Raw genomic sequence first — 27,075 nt, 5'->3', positions numbered from 1 at the left:
ACGGAGCTAGGGGGCGGGGCGGGGACACTTCCCGCCACTCTTGCCGCCTGTGCGCGCGCTCAGCTTCGGGTGCGAGGCTTCCGGGTCTGAAGCCACAGGGCTGGGGTCTGTGAGGAGAGGTTTTCCCATCGAGCCGGCCGTTCCCATCCCTGGGGCAACAACCTGAGGGACCACTATGGAGGTGTCCGCAGCATTCGGACTTGGGGTGGTGGAAGGCTGGCCTTGAGCTCCGAAGTCGCTATGTAGAGAAAAAGGGCCAGCCAAGGAAACACACTTTGGCCCTGCAACCAGAACCAAAGAAATGCACCCTGACCTTGAAAGAAACACACTTTGTCCCTAGCATCAGAGCCAGTGAAATAAATATTCTCTGGCCCTAAAATTAGAGTCACAAGGACCAGTGAAAGAAACACACTTAGGCCCTGAAATCAGAGCCAAATCTGACCCTGACCCTGAGCAGAAATCAGCCAGTCTGAGCTCAGGGATTGAAATCTGACCAACCCCCACCCTGGAAATCTCCCTGGAAAGCTCCGCCCCTAAGAAGCCCTATATAAACCCTGTGCCCGTCCAGCTCGCGATTGTCCTGCTGTCCTCTGCCACCCTGCCAGGGCCAGCCACTCTCCTGGATTCTTCCCTCCCAATAAATCTCTTGAATGAGGTTTGGGTGAGACCTTCATTCGCAGCTGTAACCCCGCCGGAGCAGAGCTGTTACACTGGGGAAGCCTTTCCCTGAAGCAGGGCTGTAAGCTGCTTTTCATCCAAGCCGGACTGTTTCGGAGGCCAATTTGGGAACATATCCAGCCAGATGTGGTTGTACATCAGGACTGCTTGGGCCACAGCTGGGGCCCTCTTGAAGTTAGGGAGCTATATGAGCCTGAGATACCCCAGCCCGAGAATATTCTTCGTGTTAGCAAAAAACGCAAGACGTACTTGAGGGGACTTGAGCTGGGGATGCCCCAAAGTGCTGCCTTCTACTGCATCTCCTGATTTGCCTGCATGCTTATCTGCAACACGTCCATGCCTGCTGCCTGTTGAGACCAGAAGAGGGCATCAGATCCCTAGAACTGCAGTTACTGACCATTGTGAGAACCGAACCTGGACCTTCTGGGAGAGCAGCCAGTTCTTTTAAGCACTGAGGCATCTCTGTAGCCCCTCCAGCATATTTCTTAACTGCCTTCTTCTCCAGTCACGCATTAATGTTTCCTTTCTTTATCACTAACTTCCCAGTTCATTTTTTCTAACACTTTTAGGAATTTCCTCTCTGCCTCAGTTTCTTCTCCTATTTAATGGACAATCATCTCCATTACCTGTAGCTTTCCTGATAATCAGAAATTGTAATGATTGGAAAGAACTGAGAACAATATATAACATTTAGTAAATTCTCAGTATGCTCCAATTGTTTTTATCATTAAGTAAAACTTCTTAGAAATCACTTTTCACTTTAACTCTGAAAGAATTTAACCAAGGGCTGGGGATTTGCTTGGCAAAGAAAACAGCTTGTACAGGTCCCAAGAAGAAGAATTGGGGAAGGAAACTTGGCAGTGAGCTAGATATTAAGTAATTCAGTGTGTTTGGAAGAAAACTTAAGTAATACACAAATGTAGTTCATTATGGCTTGTGCAAAAGTCTGGAGTGGAGAAGCTAAAGTTTAAAGAGGAGCCTTACAGGCAGCATTAAGCACTGCACTTGCTGTTTTATAGAAGCTGAGGTAATTCCACCTAAGAGGAAATTCGAATTATTTCCAACAAAGGGTGCTATTTACTTTCATTTGAATAATGCTCCCCTTCCCATCACAATGAAGCAAATAGTAATTGCAGTTGAAAAGCAAACTCTACACAAAGATCTATTTAACCTTGAAATGAAGTTGTATTCGTTTTTTTGTAGCGCAAAGTAAATAATAAATAAATAAATAAACAAAAGACCCAGAGACAGATATTGGGGTTCAAGCTGAAAATCAGAAAAGCAAAACAGCTGTTCACTAGCTCTTACCTCTACCTCAGCTTGGAACAATGCAGTCCTTAAACTGCTCCTGACTTCACTGCTTATCAAATTAGACTGCTATGTTCTCCTCAATGTGGCTAAAGACAAACTCTCAGACTGAATATCAGCTCTGAGACCCTGCTCCTGTCCTATACACCCCACTAATGCTGGAATTAAAGGCATGTGATCCCAGGTACTGAGATCATTTTTGTGTGAGCTGTTTCTTTTAGGACTGGATCAATTTTGTGTAGTTAGTGTGGCCTTGAACTAACAGAGACCCATCCTGAGTCCTGGGATTAAAGGTGTGTACCACCACTGCCTGATCTCTATAGCTTGAGGCTGGCTTTGCTTTCTGAATCCTCAGGCAAGCTTTAATAAATCATAAATAGTGCATCAACACACATTTTTCATTGAAGTTCAAATGTTATGTATTAGTTCAGTATGTGTACATTGCTGAGATTTCATTCTATTCTTTGTTTTGATACCCATCTACTTGTCGAATTTACTGCACAAGCTCAAGGCTGTACCCCTAATCTGTAATGGTATTCAGAAGTTCCATTGTTAAATTACACTGTGCCAGAGTTAATTCATCAGTCTTGTCAGCAGCCCTCAAGAAAATACAAAATTCCAGGGGGTCTTGTAACTCTTATTTTTGTCTGGTTTCGTGTTGCCCAGTTTTCCTTCTTCATACAGATCTAGTAAGTAACCCTTTCTGGAGGTCTAGCATGGATGTACCTCCAGCCTTAGAGACTTCAGAAGAGAGACTAAAGTTGTCATTTTTCTGGGTTACGTTTCATTTACAATGTAGGTATCAGGAGATGTGAAGGCAGCCTGGCTGTGACCTGTCACAGGGTTGAAAGATAAACAAGGGGCATGATGGCTTAGTCCTCCCTCGAAGTCACCTTCGTCCAAACCTCAGCAAAGCTATTCCTTTGTTCTTACTTGCTCCCTCTTCTGCAATGCGTGCTAAGCACTTGCTTCCTCTTCTGAGGTCACACCTAACACTGTGCACAGCACCTTTAAAAGAGAGGCAGAGGGATTTCTCAGAAGTGGCAGGCCCTGCTGTTGTCATTTCTGTGACTTCCTAGCATGACTTTACAACCGCTAACTAAACTAAAACTACGTTTGAAAATAAAGCTTGCTTCTGTTGTTTGAAAATTTCATATGTGGATGTAGTGTATGTTTATTTATTTATTTTGGTTTTTAAGACAGGGCTTCTCTGTGTAGCCTTTATTGTCCTAGAACTAGTTCTGTAGACCATCCTGGCCTCTGCCATCCAAATGCTGGGATTAAAGGCGTGTGCCATTGGCATGTGCCTTGACCACCAGGCCAAGTTGTGTGTTTTGATCAAACACATCCCCAGTTTCCTGCCCTACAATTCTTCCATTACCCCCCCCCATACTTTTTCCTCCGAAATTAATGTTTTGTTTAGGTTTTTTTTTTTTTTTTTGTAAACCCACAAAGTTTATTTAATGCTGTTAGTACATGTATGGGTGTAGGGTTGTCTACTGTAGCATAGGTAGTCTCTCAATGTCCTCATCCCTGAAGAGACCTGAGTCTTGTAGCATCCATCAGTTGCCAGTAGCTCCTCAGTTAGGGTTGAGACTGCCTCCCTGCATGGTGGGATTTTGTATAACTTTCAGCTAGGGTTCATAGTGTTTCCATCCATGCTGGCATTTTGTATGACTTGCTCTTGTATAGGGCCCTGCATGGACCCCCGAGGCACCTTGAGCAAGCCTGAGCTGTTGGCTGGAACTTTCTGCAGTTTTAGCTGGAACATCTTGCCCCAGAGTTGTTATTGGTACTCTTCCTGTTTTGCTGACACACATCTTCTGGGGAGGAACTAAGCCTGAGAATTTGCTTCTTGACCCTGGATTGTTTTCCACTGTGCTGTGAGTCAGTATATAAGCCCGCTCCTTCCCCTCAGTGAGCAACATTCCGGCATTCCTGTTGCACGAATGACCCGCTGCCTTGTCTCTTATTTAAATCTGTAGGCCTTCACCGAATTCCGGGAACAGATTGTAGTGCAGGCGCTATACCCTCATGGTGCTTTTTTCCCTAAGTCTTATAAAGTATAGCTTCAAGAGATATTTTACATGATAAATATAAATCCTGTCTTAGACATTTGAGAATATAGATATGAGAAAATGACCCGATTCTAACAAAAATATCAGCTAGTCTGCTGCCATCTACAAAATACCAAACTTCATAGGCTGCCTTAAATATCTTCCCTCAATTAACTGGGCTTCTACTGTCATTCGTGTTTTCTTGTTCTGTATTCATTTTTCATAAATGGCTATGTGATAATCCTAACATGATTCTGCCATTTTGACTCTCAGAGAGATTGTAACATAGTGAAAAGTGAGGAAAAATGGCACTGTGACAGTGGAATAGAATTATAGGCTTCCTTTTTAATACACTGTGAATCCACTTTCATGTCCACTGTGTCATTCAAAAATAAATAAATAACAAATAAATGAATGAAACTCTAACTGTATTAAACACGGGCTTTTTTTCCAGTGCTGAGTTTGTGACATTTGTAGTCTGCCTCTACTCTAAAGCCAGGAGTGGGCTTACACTTTCAGGTCCAGCTAGAACCAGTCCTGCAAATCTGGACTGTACCCCTTAAAGCCAGATTCACCATTCACTTCCCCAAGGTCAAAGTGATTCTCTCATGCAAGTGAAAGGGCACATCACCAGAATACTGAAGACCAGAAGAGACAGCAAATGCTATTTGCTATGCCCAGCTTTCACATATTTTCAGCTCCACACACCTCTAACTTTGTTTCTAATTTTAAAGCTTTTGTAAGTTGAATATGTGAATTGCTCTAAAAAGAACGTGCTTCTTCTGCTTTTCTCCCCCAGAATTTTAGCTAGTTACTGTAGATAAAATGACCGTCAAGTGCAGGAACGTGGCAGCAAGCAGGTAGGCATGGTTGGTGGAGCAGTAGTGGAGATAATACAGCCATGAGGCAGAAAGAGAGCGCTAACTGAGAATGCTGAGGGCTTTTGAAACTTCAAAGCCTTGTGAGTGACACTCCACCCAGAAGGCCACACCTCCTAATCCTTCCCCAATAGTTCTACCAACTGGGGTCCAAGTATCAATCATGAGCCTATGAGGGCTGTTCTCATTCAAACACCCATACTTTCCATGACAGCGTAAAAGGTTTAGTTTCTTTAGTTGCTCTCATCATCTCATTAACAGAATGCTTGGCAGAAATAACTTGAGGGGGCAAGTCATCGTTTTATATCTCAGTTTCTTAACTCTGAGTTAGGATAGAAATATATGGACAATTTGAGGGATATAAGAAGGGAAAGGAGCCCCTCATGCAGGAATCTAATATTTCTTCACACTAATGACCTCTGTGGTTGTGGTGTCCAGCATGTGTGTGGCTCACATACAAACATTCAGAAACTATATACATATATATATATATATATATATGTGTGTGCATATATATATTCCATGTATATATACAAGTATGTATATATACACATATACACACATATATATAATGTATTCATATATACATACATATATATGTATATGGGATAGACGCATTTGGGTGAATATTTGGTACTGCAGGTCATTGTCTTCTACAGTGAAGATCTTTCTCAGATGCCTTAGCAGTACTTGGCTCTGTTAGGTAGGGAAGATCTTCAAAATACCCATTTTGAACATACTAAATTTCATATGCTAGTTAGATATACAAGTGGAGACTTGGTGTGAGGCAGTTATGGTTGTGGTGTTTAAGAGGGAGGCCTGGGAATTTAGTGGTTTGCTAGTGTTCATATATCTTAGTCCAAGTGCGCTCAATCAGATACGAATGTTTAGTTGGAAGCTCCACTCCAGCATCACTCTGCCCCCATTCAAAACCCTGCCCCTTCTCAGAAAGCCTGCCAAAAGGTAGCTCCTCCCCATGAGATGCTCAAGACCATACTACAGGGTATTTAAGGCCCAGTCACCTGCCATGTGATTTCTCTCCTGCTTTCTTCCCCCGAGAATCACCCAGGAGTTGCTTTGCTTTGTTTATTAAACCTGGTCTTATTAATTTGGTTTCATTTGGATTACCATGTCAATGGAGAGACTTCATATTGGGGTACTGAAACCTTTCAATGACTATGTAAAGAATGTAGGTAGAAAACAGATCGGATGCACTCCGCCATTGGGATCTGAGGAATTTCCTGTTGTCTTGAATTTGTCATCAGTAGAGAAATGTTATTTGAAATGATGACTTCTCCATGTAGAGCAGTGAGTCTCAACCTTCCTAATGCTATGACCCTTTAATGCAGTTTCTCATGCTGTGGTGACTCCAACCATGAAGTTATTTTTGTTGCTACTCCATAACTATAATTTTGCTACTATTATGAATCATAATGTAAGAATCTATATTTTTCAGTGGTATTATGTGACCCCTGCAAGAGGGTCATTCAATTCATTAGGGGGCCATGACCCAAAGGTTGAGAATCTCTGATGGTCAAGAAAAGGATGCAGTGGATAGTTTTCTATAGTAGCTTCAAACCTCCCAGATGTTGTGTCTTTACTAGAGACACAGGCCTCATTCTCCACGAATTCTAAGCCAAGTATGCAATAATGCAGAGATTTTCACTAAGGGACCTCTTTGACATCCCTTCTCCCCAAGAACATTTGACAGTGTAGGGGATTTTATTATTCTGAAGGGTCTACTGCCATCTAGTGGGTGGAAGCCAAGTTTGTTGATAAGCAGCCTGCAGTGCCCATAGCAAAAATCACCCATACCCCTGCCTTGTAGTAGTGTTGTTGTGAAGAAACATTAACATTACCTGTGCTACTTTTCTTCTATTTGTCACAGTTGAGAAAAGAACTCTGCGAGCTGCAATATTTGAGAATAAAGGTTTGTGTGCTAAGTTACACAAGCACTGGTTACTGTGAAATTTGACCTAAGGAGTTGTTCTGGCTCTCAATCTTTGCCACAGTGTTTGTTTCGTTCCTAGTGATAATGTGAATCCATGCACAAAATAAGAGATATAAATTATCTTTCTGTGGCTAAAAGCTTGGGACCAGTGTGAGAAAAGCACATCACATATACTTTATGTTTTGGGTTTTTTTTGTTTTGTTTTGTTTTTTGTTTTTTGTTTTTTCCTTATATGGTTTCATTTTTGCCCAAATGATGGCAAAGGAACTTTGTTTTAATTAGATTAATTTTTCACAGCCCAGATGAATCATTTCACAGATGTTCTTTTGAAATAAATGTGCTAGGTTGTCAGACAATATTAGTCAGTTTTTGTCACTTTGTTGACACATATAAGAGAAACTTCCGGTGAAATTTGCACATCAGATTCTGCTTTGTGCTCCTTTAGCCCTCTAATATAAAGGTGTTGTTAAGTTGTAGCTGAGGTGCCAGCGACAGTTGATGGTTGTCAGGAGAAAGTGTCAGGTTTTTAACTGGTGTAGTCCCTAAGAAATTGACCATGCTCCAATGCATAGTCCCATGTATATATGGACAGTACTAATTAGACTCAGTATGATATACGTGTATATATGTATTAACGTGTGTGTGTGTGCGTGCGCGCGTGCGCGTGTGTGCGTGTGTGTGTGTGTGTGTGTGTGTGTGCAGATGGGAATGGGGGATCTGTTTGGAAGGAGTTGAGGGGAAGAGTGTGCTGTGAAAATTATTGAAATGCATTATTTGCATCTATAAATTCTTTTTTGTTGTTGTTTTCAAGACAGGGTCTCTCTGTATAACTTTGTCCTGGAACCTGCTCTATAGACCAGGCTGGCCTCCAACTCAGAGATCTGTTTGCCTCTGCCTCCTGAGTGCTGGGATTAAAGGTGTGTGCCATCATTGCCTGGCTTGCATGTATAAATGCTTAAAGAATATATTTTTTTTAAAAAAAAATGCTTTAAAAGGGTTGGTATAGGACCTTAGGAATGCAAAGTAAATGATACCAACACATTAGCAAGTAATGTCAGTTTATACAAACATGTTTAAAGAGATTGTTTTCTTTCAAATACGAATATAGAAAGGGTAATAGAGAAATGTATAAATAAAACATCTCTACTGAATATAAAACATTATGAAAATAAATGTGATTAAAATCTTAAAGGTAAAATTTTATTTACATATACATTTATTTACATATAAATTTACATGATTTTATTTACATGTAAATAACTAGAGAAATCTTTATCTTCAGTTCTGAAATGAAAACTATCAAATTATTAAAATTCTACTGTAAGGTATGAATCTTTAAAATAAAATAAGTGACTGAATGAATGCTGATTTTGGACGTGTGGCTCTGAAAGTATGTGCAATCTCTAAACTTTTAGGTCACTTAGAGAGTAGTGGCAGCACCCTTGGTATGACATGGTCAATGCATGCTTCTTAGGCATATGGAGGAAGTTTTCCTTGGCCCTCCTTGGAAGAGGTAGGCTGTTCATAGGCTATTTCCAGGAGCAAGGATGCTGTCTACTCAGGTGTTTCTCTAAAAGGGTCCTCCTCATCAGCCTTGTCTAATTCATCACATCCTCAGATTGTGTCAGCATTAAAACAAATCTAGGTAGGTGTCTGCCACTAGCAGAAACAACTAGATCCTAGCAGATACTGTTAAGGTTTGAATCTGCTTACATGTTAAAGGCTGCTTTGCCAACTGGTAGGGCGCCATGCATTGATTGAGTTGTGAGAGTTCACTTAATATGGGTTATTCCATTGATGGACACACAGTTTGATGGCCTTATTGGGAGATGGTGAAGACTTAAGAGGTGGGCTTAGTTATAGGAAGAAGGTCACTGGAGACATTACACTTTTGAAGGGAGTGTTGTCGCTGGTCCCTGCCTGTCCTCTCTCTTTCTCCTGTCTGCCACGAAGTGAAGGTACTCCGGTGCGCACTGACCACTGTTATGTGTGCCTCACTATGCTTGGGCCAGAAGAAGTGAGAATGAGTGAGTGACCATGGACTGAGATCCCAGAAACCATGAGCCAAAGTAATTCTTTCCACCTTTATGTTATTTCACGTCTTTGTCAGAGGGAGGAGAAGCTGGCTATCTCGGGAAAATGACCTGGTCTAGAGAAGGCAAAGGCAGCAAGACTCTTGCTGTCGAGGGCTGAGGCTCTCTTCACAGGACTAGGTCCCCACACCCAAGTCTTATTTTGTATTAATTAAGGTAAGTGTCCTGCTGAAAATTCCTATACAATACCTCCTGCCTGTGTTCCTGGGCATGAAAGAGTGTTTCTGTTCTGATTTCAGTTGATCCCTTTTCCTGATGTTAATGAGTAACACAACCTTGTTGATACCAAAGTTCCACATTCACTTTCCTTAAGCAGAAAATAACTTCAAGGAGGTGACATACGTGGTTTTGATACCATCTCAAGCCATGGACTTTTGGGGAGTACTTCTCGTTTTGGCCTGCCTGGAGAAAAGTTGGGGACAAGAACAAATGTAAGTGAAGGGAAGCATCTTCATTTTATAGTGCTTGTCAGTAGTGGTGTGATCAGTAGGCATCAGATTGTGGGAATCTGACACACCAGGTGTGTGTGCTCATCTAAATGAGAGAGTGGTGGGATTGCTTGTATCAGTGGGTGGCCAGGAAAAAAACTTAACTATAAAATAATATATATGCAAACACACACACATACACACACACACACACACTTTTTGTTTTGCTCATTTGTATTTAGTGCTTAGTTTCTTTGTGCTTTTTATGACTTTGCTACAGTTAAGCCATAATAACTTGGGGATTAGCTCCTTTTTAAAATTTGCTTATTTTAATTTTTTAAAAAAATCATACAATATATTTTGATCATATTCTTTCACCTCCCACAATTCCTTCTAGATCTTCCCCTACCCAACTTCTTGTTCTTTTTCTTGCACAAAAAAAAAAAAAAAAAAAAAAAAAAAAAAAGCAGTAGTGTTGGAACCTGGGTCAGAACCTGGGCTCCCATGATTCAGGTTGAGAAACACTCTGGATTCTTTCTACAGATGTGCATGGGTTCTCACTGAAAGGCGGCTCCTCACTTTTTCTGAAAAGAGAATAAGTGTATCACAAACATGGGAATGGATCACTTGGTGGATTAACTGGGGCAGTAACCACCTGTTGAGCATGCACTATGTAGCAGGCAGTGCAGTGTGGCAGATGGAAGAGCTTTCATCATAGCGGGAGAATTGGGTACTAAGTGAATGACCCAATGAGAGATTGCATCAGTAAGGATGTGTGGGGGATAACGGTGATGGGAGATGTCATTCTGTATATGTTCTCATACTGGTTTAATGAATAAAGCACCGTTGGCCAATAGGAAAGCAAGATAGGCGGGACTAGGAGACAAGGAGGAAAGAGGAAGTAGTAAGGAGGAGTCAAGATGGAGAGTCAGGAGAAAGCAGTATGCCGGCCGGCTCCCTGGTAAGAGAAATACATATATCAGCAGAAATGGGTTAATACTTAAGACAGAGCTAGCCGATAAGAAACAAGTACCTGGCCAACAGAATTGTATCTAATACAGAGTCTCGGTGTATTATTTGGGGCTGCCATTCTCAGCGTGTGTGTGTGTGTGTGTGTGTGTGTGTGTGTGTGTGTGTGTGTGTGTGTGATGCTGAGAATGGGGCCTGCTCATAGGAAAGTTTCAGTAAATTAATCTTATTACCTGTTTTCATTTGCTGTGTCTCTGCTAAGCATATACATCAGATGAGTAGGTTTACAGATTCTTCATTTGGTCTGTACATGCCTCCAAAGTGTTAGATTTGGTAAAGGTCTTAATTACTGACTAACTTCATTGTTACACAAGACTTGCCGATTTGTGAAACTTATAACTTAGGTTTAAGTTATAACTTAAAATATGACTATATAACTTAAAATATTATAATATTGGTAGGTGCCTGCAATAATTCTTGGGTTGGGTATTGTGTATGTGATGACACTGTTGGCAGTCTCACACACCTTTAATCCCAGAAACTTGGGAGGCAGAGGCAGGCAGATCTCTATGAGTTAGAAGCCAGTCTTGCTGTGGAATAATCTTCTTGTATACTGTAAAGATTTGTCACCCAAATTGATATAATAAAATGCTGATTGACCAGTATCCAGGCAGGAAGTATAGATGGGGTGACCAAATTAAGAATTCTGGGAAAAGGAAGGGTGAAGTCAGGAGTCACCAGCCAGATGCAGAGGAATAGAGAAGAGAATGCCTTACTGAGAAAAGGTACCAAGCCACGTGGCTAAACAGAGATAAGAATTATGGGTTAATTTAAGTGTGAGAGCTAGTTGGTAATAAGCCTGAGCTACTAGCTAAGTATTTATTAATTTGGGCAGTGGCTGCTGAGTATTAGAGTTCCTAGCAGGACAGTAATTTCTGCCTTATGGAGTGAGTTCCAGGACAGCCAGAGATGTTACAGAAAGAAATTGTAACTTGAAAAAACAAAACAAAACAAAATAACAGAGAGAGAGAGAAAGAGAGAGAGAGTGCCTGAGCCCTTTGCGATTAATATGTAATTCTCTTCTTTATGGTTGATATCCAGTTCTATTCAAATTAGATACTCTTGTGATGTATTATTTTTGTTTTTTATAAGTTTCTACTTAATAATATAATGAAGGAAACCACGCATTTTAAAATTTGTGTTTCAAAATCAGATGTTGCTGGGTGAGGTGGCACATGCCTTTAATCCCAGCATTCAGGAGGTAGAGGCAGGAGGATCTCTGAACAGAAGGCAAGTCAGGTCTACTATGAAGATAAGCCCTGTCTGGAAAAACCAAAAACAAACAAAAACCAAAAATGACACACACACACATACACACACACACACACACACACACACACACACACACACACCAAACAAACAAACAAACAAACAAACAAAAAACCCAAGGGTTCCAAAGCTTGCCTTTAATTCCAGTTTTGTATAAATTCCATCTAAAAACTGAAGAGTCTATTGTTGTAGACTTTTAACCTTGACCCCAGTTATAAACATAGAAGCTAGAGCACTCTGAGTATAAAGGCCTCCTTCACTTATAAAGTGAAGGCCTCCTTCACTTATAAACAATGTGGCCTTGATCAAATTACTTTTGCTCACATGTAACATAGTAGTACCTGGGATATGGCTGTCTTTCTGTGGGGAGTGAATGAGTTCTGTAAATTACTATCAGAGCCTGGACTAGAATGGCCCCACTCCAGCAGGTTAGCTCAGGCTGGACTCTGTCCTTCAGTGCGTAGATAATTCTCTGCCCGTTTGTATGGTAGATTTATCTTTACCACTGACATAATACATTTCTAAGATCACTTCCTTCCAACTACTTCAGTGAGTGTCATTATTTCTTGAGTAGTAGCTTGCTGATGATTTATAGATATGTTCTTATTTAGCACATCATGGAAAAAGGTGACTAAAGGCTAGTGACTTTACCTCACTTGGCCATCAGAAGAAAAAACTGGCATCCTATTTGATACTAGTGCCTACTTGATACTTTAATTCATTAGGGGGAAATGCCCCCATTTACATATTCCAGTAAACCTTGTTTTTTGTATTTTTATTATTACAACAGCATATGAAATGTTGATGACATTATGGCCTTATTTAGTTCTCTGCAGGTGGACTGGGCCAGAGACACACTGTTATGACCTTTTTAAACTGTAAACCAAATCCATGCTCTGTTTTCCAGGATTATATTTCAAGGTATTTCTTCTCAGAAACTATGCTGAATTTGTCATAGCTCATAAAAACAAAGTGTAGTTTCTAAACATAACTATTAGAAAAATATATCCACAGTGAGATGAACATGAATCAGAAGGGGTGTATCACCAAAGCTACTGCATCTTGTCCTGTTTCCACAGATTCCTCATTTCAGCACCAGTGGTCTTCCGCATCGGAGTGCCGGCAAACGTCACAGTCCAAGCCCACGGCCACACTGATGCCTTTGACGCAACCATCTCTGTAAAAAGCTATCCTGATGAAAACATCAATTACTCTTCGGGCTCTGTTAATTTATCACCAGAAAATAAATTCCAAAACTCTGCCATCTTAACAGTATGCATTTGGCTTTCCTTTTCAAACATATACCAGAATATTTTTGGTAAAATATGTATAATTTTTGAATACTGATAGCAGAGATCTACTCACTTGTATCAGTCTACTATTGTATAATTATTAGATGATTATCACTAACTGGTAACAATCTGAGTTTAACAAAATTCCTTTTTTAAAGGATTTATTTTTTATTTATGTGGATGTGCCTGTGTGAGTTTATGTGCAGGTATGTTCAGGTGTCCAAGAAAGTCAGAGGGCCTTTACCCAAGTCTCTCCAGCTTAGCACCTGCTTCCCAAAAGGTGAATGCATGTCATATGAGATTGTGGTAAGAGCTCCTGAAGGCAGAACCAGCCAGGCTAGGGCAGGTTAAGTCCTGTGGTGTTTGGATCCCAGGTGCTTCTGAAGTTTGGGGCCCATGGAGTTTCCTGCAGAGAGGCTGCAACAACAACAAAAATCCCAAACTTGCTTAGAGGCTTAGGGAAAAAGAGAGAACCTACCCAGTATAACCCCGAGGGAGCCCCCAGGGCAGTTCTGGCCTGTACTGGTGGAGGCAAAGCCACAGGCAAGCAGCTTTTTGTGAATTCTTGCCTTAATGTTGGGCACCAAAATGTAGGTTGAGTTCTAATAGGTCTTAATAATAAAGACCTGGAGTCAGATATAGGGGAAAGGCTGAAATATCAGAGAGACAAAGGAGCAAAACCACAGCCGCCTTACCTCCTCTACTTTCCAGCCAAAAAAGGACTGAGATCCTGTCTCTTCCGACCTACATTCCTCATCCCACCCAGCCATCTCACCTCCTGTCTGTTCAGACCTCCAGACTTCTGTGGTTAGCTAGTGAATAGCTCCGCCCTCTGATCTGCAGGCAAGCTTCATTTGTTAGAGTACAAACCAGCTATCACCACAACCTGGGTCCTCTGCAAGAACAGCAAGTGACCTTAACCACTGAGCGGTCCTTCCAGTCCCTGAGTTGAACAATATTCTCAACAGACAATTGTGTCTGCTTTTGAGCCATGCATATAAATATTAACACTTTTATTGGAAAATAAAATTGTATCAATGTGGAAACATTTGGAAATGAGTCAGTAAAAATTTTGCCTATGAAATTATCACTAAAAACAGCAATGAAACAAAAACATGCATGCTTTTAACATTTGTCTGAGACTCAGTTATCATTAAAGACAGTAAAGAAACAGAGTGTGTTTGTGGGGAGTGGAACCAGGGTCTCATGTTAGGCTGGCACTCTACCACTGAACTACAGCTATAGGCCCTGTAAAATGATTGGTTACTACAGTGAACAATGCTACAAAGACTAATTTTAATACAGATTGTTTACAAAAGTACTTGCAACCCATCTTACTAAAATTCTGATAAAAGTAAACCAGAAAATGAAAGAACCTTAGCTTCCGAAGATATTCTGTGGCTCCATAGAAATGGAAGTTTCTCTACAGTGAGTAACATATGAGGGAAAGTAAAAAAAGGAAAATGTTACAAAAAGGCCTAAAGTTAGAGTTCTATGGGTTTTCTAATATATTTAAGTTTTTATTTTAAAATCTTTCAATTAAAATGTCCTTTATATGTGTGTTGGCATGTGTGCTTGTTGTGCACCATGTACGTACGGGCCCCCAGAGGTCAGTCAGATCCATGGACACTGTAGTTACAGGTGGTTGTGAGCTACATGACATGGGGGGATGGAAACAAGCCCAGGTCCCATCAGGATCCTCAAACACTGAGCCATCTTCACAGTTTCAGTTTTAGTTTTTAAATATCTAAGAATTATAGGTGTAAGATTTCTGCTTTATTGACATATATAGATAGATGATAGATATATGAAATATTTATATGTATTACACCCTGCAAATGATTTTGTTTCATTGAAAACAACAAAATGTTAATGCTATGAATCTTCTGTATCCTTTATTCTTTAATGGTAATATATACTATTACTTATATTGGGAAACATTGCTTGGAATCAGTTCTAACCAGACATAGAAATTATTTCATTAATGCTCGTGAGAGTAAATGTAAAAAAAAAAAGTTTCCCAACTACTTGGTTTATGAAATTTAAAGTTCATTTCTCTAAACTCTTACCTTTTCTGGCCAGTCTATTATGAGGCATGGTAGCCACCAGCCACATTTGTCTTTAAAGCCAATCAATGAAATGCAGCTGATTTAATACTTGAGTGGCACTAGCCATGTGTTTGGACAGCACAGTTACAGGACATGTCCTTTACCACAGGAAATCCCACTGAGCCATGCTTATTGATCATCTCAGCAGCCTGAGGAGCTTGGAGGAGTTATGAACATCGACACATACACTTAATTTAATGTTAACACTATGAAGTGTCTCTTTGTCAATTAAATGCTTTGTCGAAGTCTTGTCCTTGAGTCCACTTTTTAAGTTGAATTTTATATTGTTAACGAATACTGGTTTTGTTTTCAATACATCCTGACTGCAGTTTCCTGTCTGTCCACTCCTCCCATTCCCACTAGCGCCCTCGCTCTCCCCACATCCACCCCTCCTCAGTCTCTCTTCAGAAAGAGCAGGCCTCACCAGAATAGCCACTGAGCATGGCATAGCAAGACTGGCTAAGACTAGGCACGAACTCTCACATCAAGGCTGGACAAGGTAACCCAGTAGGAGGAAGACAGTCCCAAGAGCAGATGAAAGAGTCAGAGACACCCCCATTCCCACTGGAGCCCCACAAAACAACAAGCAAAAAACCATGACAGAAGCTGTAGTTTGTTTGTTTTTAAGTTGAGAAAGAACTCAAAGACATCTATGATCATCTCAGTGAAGAAAATCCATAGACTTTTACTGTTTCCAAATTTTTTGTATAATCTCACAGCAGTTGATTTCGGTGTTTCTGAACCCTAATTTCTCATGGAAATACCCTTCCCTTTGATTATCCATGTTAATATATGTAGCCTCCATATCATTGAATATAAAGGTGATGATGGTAATTGCACACACAAACTGGAATGTGTGTGTCTGTGATGTGGGCACAGAAGCATGTGGTGTGATATGACCTGTCCAGATCATGGACCAGGATATTATGCAGAGAGAATGGAGAAATTAATTCATCCAGAAGCCGATAAAGCAAAGGTTTCTTCCAAGTTTCTTTACTAGTAGTTCTGTTAAATATGTCTGAAATTCAGGAAAAAAGGCACCAAAAAGATGTCTGACTGTTTATTGCTAAAATTTTATTGTGATATGACACTATGAAGGGAAATAGGCAAACTAAGGTTTTCTTTTCCTGGAGTGGTTTTAGTAAGCTTACTTGGTTGATTATGTTTCCTTTTCACATGGAATCCTAGATAAATTTAAAACAAGATCCTCCTGCCTCAGCTTCTGTAGTGCTGAAATGTAGTACTATTATTATTATTATTATTAATTGTTGTTTTTGAGACAAGGCTTGGAAAGCAATAATCTAGAGAGGGTGAGGATGTTGTCACCTGCTTAGACAGAGAGTTGTCACCAGAACTGTTGATCTGACTCCAACAAGATGATTTGGTATACCAGATGATAATCTCTGCCTAGAAGGAGATTCTAATAGTTTTGGCTGTCCTGGAAATAGCTCTGTAGTGTAACAGAGATCTGCCTTCCTCTGCCTCCCAAATGCTTGGATTCAAGGTGTGCACCCCTTTTAAATTTGATATGTATGGGTATTTTGCCTGCATGAATGTTTGGGTACCATTGTGTGCAATAACCACAAGGACAGAAGAGGGCAAAGGACCTCTGGAACTGGAGTCAGAGGTGGTTTGACTGCCATGCGGGTGCTGGGAACAGAACCTTTGAGTGCTCTTAACTGCTGAGCCGTCTCCCCAGCCCAGTGGACCTCTTTGAAAATGATGCAATACACAAGTTCAGTTTTAGTCTTATGAGATTACAATGGTTTTTTTTCTTACAGGACCAGCATGCTTTAGGACTTTACAGTCACACTTTCCCATTGTGCTGTTTGTTTGTTGTTTTACAGGTTCAGAACAAACAGTTGTCTGAAGGACAAAGCTCATTTTCATATGTGTATTTGGAAGTCATGTCAAAGCATTTTTCAAAATCAGAAAAAATGCCAATCATCCATGACAATGGCTCTCTCTTCATCCATACTGACAAGCCTGTCTACACTTCACAGGAGCCCGGTAGAGTATCTGATGCCTCTTTCAGGGGAGAATGACATAAATACGTAGAATTTTTAACATCTAAAATTGAATGGAGACCAGTTTCCACTTACTCAAGAGAAACTCAAATCCTAATGACCTTTATAAGCTTAAATAGCATTTGTAAGACAGTACTGTATGACTTCATATAACCTACAGAAGATCTCACTCTTTTGATATTATGAAAGCTCCAAAAAATAGTGGCCTGGTGACAGATATAATTAGTTTTATACTATATGCATGTTCCCAGCAAGTTGTATGTAAGTATTTTCATAGAGTATACTATCTTGTTCACTAGAAGGATTTGCTATAAAGTGAAGGAATCTTTATTAATACAAATATTTACCAATGACTTTCTTGTAAATATATGTTTTCATCTATGGATACTTATAGTTTTTAAATAAGATTTATCTCATGGAAGATGTTTCTAAAATATTTTATTATTCTTTGAAACTGTCTCCAAGTATATATTTAAATCATTTTCACCCTGAAGTTATTTGTTTCAATAATTAGAATTGCCCTTGTTTAACAAGGTTTTTTGACGATATCACTTTTTCCTGCAGTAAAGGTTGGCGTCTATTCTCTGCATGATGACTTAGAACCAGTTACAAGGGAAACTGTCTTAACTTTCATAGTAAGTATTTCCTTAGTCCCATGGTTCTTCCCTCACAGACGTATGGACTGAGCAGGGCTGCCCCATGGGAGAAACTTCTTAAAGTGACTTGTCACAAGAACAAATTTCATAAGTGCTTGCTTGCCGATCTGCTTTCCCATCCAGAGTTGATGCAGGGCAGAGCCCCTCTCCATACACTGAGGAGCAAAAATCTCTAGTCTTTAAACAATCACCTGATCCCAGATAGTCTTTATAAGAACAGAAAACAAACTAAGATGGGTGGATTTTCTTACTTCCCTAAAGGACCCTGAAGGATCAGAAGTTGACACAGTACAAGGAAACAATCACACTGGAATTGTCTCTTTTCCTGACTTCAAGATCCCTTCTAATCCAAAGTATGTAAAAAAAAAAAAAAATGTTTTCTGAAAAAACACACCTGTAGCTTTTGGTTGTGAGGTAGAGAAGTGGTCAGTGAAGCCACCTCCTGCTGACCAACGACAGCGCACAAGTGGCTATGTGAAGCCTTCCACGGGATATAGAAGGTAGGCCCACTTCTGAGCAAAGCAGAAATGCCAGATACCAGACACTGCCCAACGTATCAGGAGTCTCAGATTTCCAGGACATTGAAGGAAGAGGATCACTTAAATGTAGGCATTACTAGTCAGCTTCAGCAGATAGCAAACCCTGTTTCAATAAATGAATACACACACGCGTGCGAGCACACACACACACACACACACACACACACACACACACACACACGTGCGCGCGCACACACACACAGAGGATGAGTGAAAAAGAAAGAGGGAGAGAGATGGAGGAACTTCCAAAAATTTCCTATCCATTCTTTTTATTCTTTTTATATAGAGAGAGCAATAAACTTAAAGACAAAAAAAAAATCTTTAAGTAGTGTTTTTCCTCTTTAAAACTAACAGAGTATCCAGTATAGGGAGTGTTTGTTGGTTTGGGTTATACTCTATTGGAAGAGCACTTACGACTAGCAGCTGAACAGATATGGGTTTAATGAAAACCTGTGTGTGTGGGGGGGGCAGATGTATAGGAAATTTTAGTCTATTTGTCCTCATATGCAAGGACTTAAGACGATGTTCACATAGAAATTGAGAAAATACATAATTAATGTGTGTAAATCACAATAAGAGAGCAAGCTGCCAAACAGAAATCAAGCGTTCACAATCCCTGCTCCCAAGGAACATAAAGCAGGAGGCCTAAGACAAGGGCGGCTATAAAAGGCCACCACACAAATTTAAAGTAGAACCACTACACAGTCTTTGCTCCTCTGTCCTCTCTAGGGAGTTTGTAATTAGCTCATTTTTAATGAAAACACAGACCAAAATTGGGAGGTTGAAATATCTGGAAGATTTAAAATTATACAGTTTCTTAAATGCCATAGGCTCCTTAGTGCAGAATTGAGTTTGTTATGTTATTAGGATTCTTATTTCCCAGACTCCACCTCATGTCAGTTGTCCCATGGCAGATTATCAGAATCCATCATGGCTATACTCTCCTGTCTTAACAGCGTGGCATCTGCTGTCCTCTTCCTTGAGACATGGGGAGGCATGGGGAGGTGATACTTCACACAATGCCATCCCTGGATAAGATGGAATGTGCACTTAATTTTCTTTTTAGCTCTGTGTCTTATTCATTATTTATTTATGTGCCCCATCCTGTATTAGACTCTAAACTCCTTCATGACAAAGCCCTTGTCTGTAGAGTTCATTTTAGCTCAGCACTTCAGCATCGTAAGCCTGTGGTTAAATACTTGAACTGCTGATGCTATTCATGATAACTATGATATTCACCTTCATTGACCACATCCCTCACCTGCATGATAGATATTATTTTTCTCATTTTCCAAATGAGATGCGGTTACTTGACTGATCAAACCTGCTAGGAAAACTGTGTGAAAATCTGAATTGGCATGGACTGTGGTTCTTCTGCCTTGTTCTGTTTTTATAACAGTATAGTAGTCTTTACTTTTGTTTTGCTTGTTTGTTTTTTGGTTTTTTCAAGACAGCGTTTCTTTGTGTAACCCTGGCTGTCCTCAGTCTGTAGACAGGCTGGCCTTGAACTCTGCCTCTGCCTCCCGAGTGCTGGGATTAAAGACATGTGCCCCCACTGTCCAGTCTCACAAACTATTTTTGAATGAAGGTAGTTGGACAGGTTATTTCACTCTTTAAGTGAGCCTTGTTTTTTTCCAAATAAAATTCTGCTTCTATGAGGTGTGAATTCACTGGCATGCCACATATACAGAGACATTATTGTCAATTTTTACTATACTGTGGCTTTAACTTATGTAAATGAGGAAATCGCATCACTTCTCAAAAAATTACTATATTAAGGTCAAATATGTAAGAAAAGTAGACAATATGAAACACTAATTGTTAAACAATTTCTTTTCTTTTGAAATGTTCAGTTGTCTATTTAGTGTTTAAAATCTTTCCTCCAAACTTTTACTTAGGGTGTGTGCATGTGTGTGTGTATGTGTGTATGTATCCATATATATATATATATATATATATACATATATATATATATATATTCTTACCTCTCAAAATAGAAATTACTAGATTTCTTCTTGATAAATTAAAATTATTTGGTGCTATCTATGATTTCAAACATCTGGCTTCCACAGATATGGTAGATGGACAATTAAGGCTAAATATAGAGAAGATGCTTCAACAAATGGAACCACATACTTTGACATTAAAGAACACGGTAATCTTCCATCTAGACTTATTTATAAAACATTAGTTTTCCCCTGGTAATTATTTTCAGTAATGTAGCTGATGCAAACCCTTCCCAGGTGGGGACGGTCCCCCGGCCAGGGTGATGGGAATCCTGGTTGGGCACAGGGCTCGGGAGTCAGCGCTTGTTAGAGATTGAAGAAGGCCCACAACAATGTAGAATAGAATACTGTCATGGAGCTGTTTGAGAAAGAGCTTATGCCTTTCCCACCCCGTTCTGTCTCTCACAGATAAAGCTTACAAAATAACTCTCATGCCAATAAGTGACCTGCAGCACCAAGTGGGAATTCAAGGTACTGCAACACTTCCTTGACTGTTGAAGAGTCTGGGGTCAGCTTGCCTATATAGGTCCATGTTCAGAACAGAAGGGATGCAGTCCCTAGGGGAGCCTGGCCTAGGGAGGATCTTTCTAGGTTTATGATGTTAGGAAAAATAAGCAATTAGTGATGGGTCAAGTAGTTATGTAAACAAACGGTTAACTCTTAGTTTACCAGCATATTAAGGACAAGATCTGCTTTCGAGTAATATTACAGCGGCGTGACACTGAACACTCTTCCCCATTCCATCCTCTCCCTCACAGATGAAGCACAAGGTGTGAATCTCCAGCCAACACAGTACCTGGAACAGAAAATAAAGGAACAAGGTACTCCAAAAGCTGTAAACCATGCCGACTGTAGCATTCGCAGACAGAGAATATGACGCATGGGGTTTCCCTAGTTAAAACGCAACAGGTGGGGGAAAAGATGATGCGGAGGTTTAGTTCATCACTCAAAAATGTTCATTCAGGTAAACTCAGGATTTTATTGGCCACAGCCTTAACCTGAGGAAAACAATTCGATTCATTATTATTTTCATGTCTTAACAATCTAAAATAATTGTTTTCCCCAAATATGTATCTGGTGAGGGAGTCCTTTGATGGCAGAGAAAATAGCCCTTGAGATCCCTACAAGGTGTTACGACTGGTGGTGATAAGGACATGACTATTACATCATTTCAGCTTCTACATACAAACATCCAAGGCTAAAGAAGTGTTGTTATGATGGAGCTGTGCTTAATAAATATAAAACCTGTGAGCAACGAGCTGAACGTATAACAATAGGCCCCCACTGTGTCAGAGCCTTCTCTTCCTGCTGTACCCTGGCAAATGAGATCAGAGCTAATGACACCTTTAAACACATCCATGTGTCCAGGCATCACAGTAAGTACGGCATTTTCTATTGAAACCTTCTGTATAACTTTGTGTCAGTTAAGTTCTCTAAGAAGAGCAGATTTCAGGTCCTAGTTACTTATAGTTAAGAGTGGAAAGGCAGATAACTGTAACGCCCAGAGGAAATGATGTTGTGCTTTTGGGAACTGGAAACAGGGAAGTAGCAGCAGGGAACACTAGCCCAGAGCCAAAGCCCAGGGAAGGGAGGCCAGCCCCTGCTGCAGACTCCAAGGAGTGTTCACCCAAAGTCTCACACAACAACCCACCCCAGATAACAAAATGTGATCATTCTGTCACATTACAGTCACTAGAAGTTGAAATCTTACTTCAGTGGAAGCATTACTAGATGTTTCTGGATTAAAGGACTTCCTTAATGTTTCCAGACTTTAAGGACTCTCATTTATATACTGTCTTCAAGAAAACAAACAAGCAGAGATGCCTTCTGATTTTACTGATTCATTGGTGGCACACACCATTAATGCCACTCACTCCGGGAGTTCGAGACCTGCAATGGTCTACAAGAGCTAGTTCCAGGTCAGGCTTCAAAGTGAAATCTTGTCTTGAAAAACTAGGAAAAAAAGGATTTTAGCATTAAATAATATTATTTATTAAGCCCTACCTACAGAAGCTGAAACATCAGATTTCTAATGCACTTTGACACTTTCCATCTGAGCCCCGTAATAACCTTATAAAGGATTTAGTTTCACTAATTTTCTTTTATGGTGTTGTATGTATAGGTATGCATGCATGTATGTGTATGTTGTATATGCATGTGCTGGTGTAGGTTTGTGCAACCACACATGTGGATGAAGATCTGGGTGTCCTCCTGAATTTCTCACTACTGTGTTTTTGAGACAGGGTTTCTCACTGAACCTGGAGCTCCCTGATTTGTCTAGGCCACCTGGACAGTGACCTACAGGGCCTTGTGTCCCTGCCTTTCCAGTGCTGGGAATGCAGATGTGCACATCTGTGCCCACATTTGCATATGTATTAGAAACCCAAACACTTTACCCACTGAGTGTCTCCCAACTACTATTTCCTCTAACTTAAAGAGGGCATTGAAACAAATTAGAGATAATTTAGGGACATAAAAGGCAAGTTTAGGCCCATAGACTTCTATTCTATGAGTAGTATGAGTTTTTCAACTTTAATACAAATTCCATGAATATTTTACTTAGGAAATGTAGCGAGTGTCTAACTGTATTGAATATGTAACTGTGAACAAACGGAGAAGAGGGTGCTCACAGCACTGTTGCTGCCACAAAGAATGCTGAGACGCTACCCAGGGAGAGCTGAAGACCCAACAGCACACGCTGCTGTGTGCCATCTGCTGCCCAGATGCTCAGATGTCTCTTCATGAAATCATCGTGAATGACCAGTTTTGCCACCAGATCGTGAAGCTTCTAAAATGATACTTTGCTTATAAATAAAGATCATAATCAGAATACTTAAATCAATGAAGTATTATTACCCATGTTGAGAAATTTTCAATGATGAAATTTTCCCCATGGTGCTTACAACTTACCTTTCTATTTATATCCCTTGGCCAAGTTTCTATACTAGGCCATTTATTTCTATCCTTCCCTATTTTCACTTTTATTTTCTCTGCAGTTATTTATACCAAGATCAATTCCTTTCATGTAAATTTTATTTTAAGACAGATTCCTTTTTTGTTTATTTTTTATTCATTTTTCCTCTTAGGGACTTCAATTGCTAGTTGTTTGAATTTTTGAGCATAATAATTTAATAAATATAGCCTAGAGTGTGTAGACATCAGGATTTTCAAGGTTTGGTGGGATACAAAGCCCGTTAGTTATATGAACTCAGTTAACAAAATCCCTTGGTTTAATTCCTAGCACGAATTAATAAATTCAAGATTTAATTCTTGCACCATGTTTGTAGCATGTTTTCTATGTGTAGTATTACCCATTGTCTCTTTTGTTGTATTTATTTCTCTCAGAATGATCATTAAGAATTTGAACCAATCTGGGCGGTGGTGGCACACACACTCCTTTAATCCCAGCACTCGGGAGGTAGCGGCAGGAGGATCTTTGTGAGTTTGAAGCCAGCCTGGTCTACAAAGCTACACAGAGAAACCCTGTCTCAAAAAACTAAAAGGAAAAAAAAAGAGTTTAAACCAACACTGAGAGTATTTTTGTAGCAGTGAGCAAAGGACATAAAAGTAAATGAAATCAATCGAGTTGAATCTCTTTAGTGTCAGAAACCCTGGTAGAATGAAGCCATGCACTGCAAATGATATCTTGGGATAGTTCAGACTGAAATAGAATTCAGATAAAATTTGATGCTCAAAATGTTTTGCTTCCTGGTATTATTCCACACACACATAAATGACTCCAAAGCACAAGGGCAGGTTTCATGAAAATGTGAGTCTATCAGTGTATATGCACCAAATATCCCTGTTCTAAGTGATTCCTTTCAGAATACTAGGGAGCATTAGTGTGCTTTTCCAGCAAGGAAGACCCTGCCTAAATATCCTTAGAAGCAGTTAGCTGACTTTGTTGCATAGTAACTGAATTCAAATATTTTTAATAACTTTTGCCCTTTCTCTGTCTTCCCTTTTGGATTAGAGCAGAAAGAATATACCATAATTTTAATATTTTCCCGAACTCTCTATGTACTAACTGGAAGACAAATGAGTAAATTATCTACGTCACATATTCTATGACATAAAGCCCACAGCACAAATATGCTCACCAGGGGCTGCTGTGATCAGTCAGAAAACCTTCCTGTGATCCTAGACAGTCCATGGTGGACTCTCATTGAGCACACTTAGTAAGTCTCCTAGACTTACTCTCTTGGTGACCCTTAGTGGAAGGTAACACTTCATACTAAGAAGCTCAAATTATCCAACACAAATTTGTCCAATGTTGTCTGCCTTTCCCACTTCTCCTCTCCCCTTTATGAGATATAATTCTTCAAAACCAGGTGCTATTCTATAAAACCTCACCCTCTTCCATTCTCTATGGCACTCAATGTCCCTCTCACCTCAGCCTTTGCCTCCAACTTTAAGGCAGTCCCTTTATATGACATATGCATTATGCACTGACTGCACCCCAAGTGTGGCAGGAAGCAATGGGGCCACAGTAGTAAATTAGACAATTTTTCCCCACTGCATAGAGCTTGTATTTGTTGTGCATAGATCCTAATGCTTTGTTTTCAGTTGTACTACAGAGCTATAGCAACAAATACAGAGACAACCAACAACATAGTGTGATGCCAGCACAAAAACAGATACAGAGACGAATGGAATAGAGGACACAGAAATAAGTGCAGGAAGCTACAGACATCTGGTCCTAGGCAAAAGTTCCAGAGTATATGCTGGAGAAGACAGCCCCTTTAACAAACGGTATGGGAAAAGCAACATGTCCATGTACAAGAATGAAAGTAGTGTTTCACCATGTAGTGAAATCAATTCAGACTTCAAAATTTGAACCACCAGTGAAAAATACGGGAATATTTTAAGATCTAGAGATAGGATAGGCAAAGGATTTTCTGAATGGAAAATAGGAGCAAGAGTTCACAAATGGACCTACAAGAAATGAAGAATCTGCACACCAGTCTGGGCAGATGACTTGATGGGCAGAAGCACCTACTCTGTAAGCAGGAGGGTCTATGTGTAAATCTTTAACAACCGGGTGGGTTCTGTTGTTGTTTGTTCTTCGTTCTTGTTCTTGTTAGTTTGAAAGCCAGTGTAGTGGTCTGAATGAAAATGGCCACCATAGGCCCATAGGGAGTAACAGTATTAAGAGGTGTGGCTTTATTGGAATAGGTGTGGTCTTGTTGTATGTAACAGGTATGGCCTTGTCAGAGGAAATGTGTCCCTGGGAATGAGCTTTGAGGTTTCAGATGCTTCAGCCAAGTCCAGTGTCACTCTCTCTTCCAGCTGCCTGACAATCCAGATGTAGAAGTCTCAGTTACCTCTCCAGCACCATGTCTGCCTGAATACCTCCATGCTTCCTACCATGACAATAATGGACTAAACCTCTGAACTGTAAGCCCAATTAAATGTCTTCCTTTGTAAGAGTTACTGTGGTCATGGTGTCTCTTCACAGCAATAAGAACCTTAAGACAACCAGGCATGTAATGCATGCATGTGATCCCAGCATTAGGAGTATGGCAAGCTTCCAGTTCAGTGAGAGACTATACCTCAAGGCAATAGGAGAAATACAATAGAAAGCACCTACCATCCTGTCCTCTCCATGTGTGTACATGAGCAGGTGCACCCACACACTCAGATGTACACACACTATACATACTTACATCACTCACATGTACGTGCACCCCAAAAAAGTTGTACAAGTAAGTAAAGTGTAGATCGAAGAGGTGGCAGACAGAAGGGAGGAAATCTTTACCATCCATTAATCTCACTGGGAATTATTAGTCAACGTGTAAAGAAATGGAAAACTCAATTCCAAATAAACAATTCAACTATTGAAGGAGTAAATAATTTGGATGCAATTTTAAACAGAAGTACAAATGCCAAGAAACACAAGAAAACATGCTCGCCACGACTGTGACTTGAAGAGTCAAAAACAAACATCTATTCACCAAGATAGAGTATCTATAACAGATCAAAAAAAAAAAAAAAAAAAAAAAAAAAAAAAAAAAAACCAATTCTACTCAAGTCTGTCTTGGTGAGCTGAAGAGTTCATTGGTGTTACATGAGTATGGGGTGATTTGAGGCAACTGATTGCCAAAAGACCCACCCTAATGTGGGTAAGGAATCAAGAAAGCTGCATCATTGGGATTTCCTGCCAAATTTCCAGGCATCCCCCACTAAGCATCTCTTCTCCTCTAGCAATTGTATATTGCTCACAAAAATTCAGGGAGCGTTCCTGGTAATCTGGTAATCTGGTAATCTGCCTTCTGAGTCTAGTTTCATACACTTCCTGAGCCTTGTGAGTTTCCTTCAGTGTTGAATCTTATGAACCTCCCACTCTTCTCCTGAATGGTTCCATTTGGAGGAAATGGCTGCATTAGTCATCAGGGAAATGTAAATCAAAACTACATATAGATTGTGTTTTACCAATCAGAGTGGCTATCATCAAGAAATTCTGGGGAGATTGTAAGGGAAAGAAAATCAGTATGAAAGTTTCTTAAAAAACTAAAACTAGAATAGTCATATGTTCCCCATACAAATCCTGGGTGGGAACCCAAAACATAAAAGTTAATATATGAGAGAGATAGCTGCAAATCCACGTTTATTGCAGCAGTAATAACAACAGTTGATTTTGGGGTCAGCCTAAGTGCCTAGCACTGGATGAAGAATAAAGAAAATGTAGTATAGAGACATGATGTAATTTTATTCAGCCATAAAGAAAAATAGAATTGGGGCTGGAGAGGAATCTCA

At 40.1% G+C, this 27,075-nt stretch overlaps 1 protein-coding gene across 1 annotated transcript; it reads left to right on the top strand.

The window, feature by feature from the left end:
• Window positions 1-9,297: 9,297 nt before the first annotated feature.
• Window positions 9,298-23,336, top strand: LOC127222817 (complement C5). Its single transcript, XM_051185289.1, has 10 exons — window positions 9,298-9,396; window positions 12,771-12,963; window positions 16,939-17,101; window positions 17,683-17,753; window positions 18,036-18,127; window positions 20,386-20,468; window positions 20,728-20,790; window positions 21,078-21,140; window positions 21,495-21,695; window positions 22,883-23,336. The coding sequence occupies exons 1-10, from the start codon at window positions 9,332-9,334 to the stop codon at window positions 22,900-22,902; spliced, it is 1,014 nt and encodes a 337-aa protein (XP_051041246.1). The 5' UTR covers window positions 9,298-9,331; the 3' UTR covers window positions 22,903-23,336.
• The last annotated feature ends 3,739 nt before the right edge of the window (window positions 23,337-27,075 follow it).

The sequence above is a fragment of the Phodopus roborovskii genome, unplaced genomic scaffold, assembly GCF_943737965.1.
Source record: "Phodopus roborovskii unplaced genomic scaffold, PHOROB, whole genome shotgun sequence".
NCBI lineage: Eukaryota > Metazoa > Chordata > Mammalia > Rodentia > Cricetidae > Phodopus > Phodopus roborovskii.
This window is presented reverse-complemented; position numbering and strand designations above follow the sequence as displayed.

Coding starts and splice junctions, on each gene's coding strand:
- LOC127222817 (XM_051185289.1), top strand. CDS start 9,332: ATGGACTTTTGGGGAGTACTTCTCGTTTTGGCCTGCCTGGAGAAAAGT. Junction 20,469..20,727: donor CTTTGACATTAAAGAACACG/GTAATCTTCCAT, acceptor TGTCTCTCACAG/ATAAAGCTTACAAAATAACT. Junction 21,696..22,882: donor CCATGTGTCCAGGCATCACA/GTAAGTACGGCA, acceptor TATTTTACTTAG/GAAATGTAGCGAGTGTCTAA.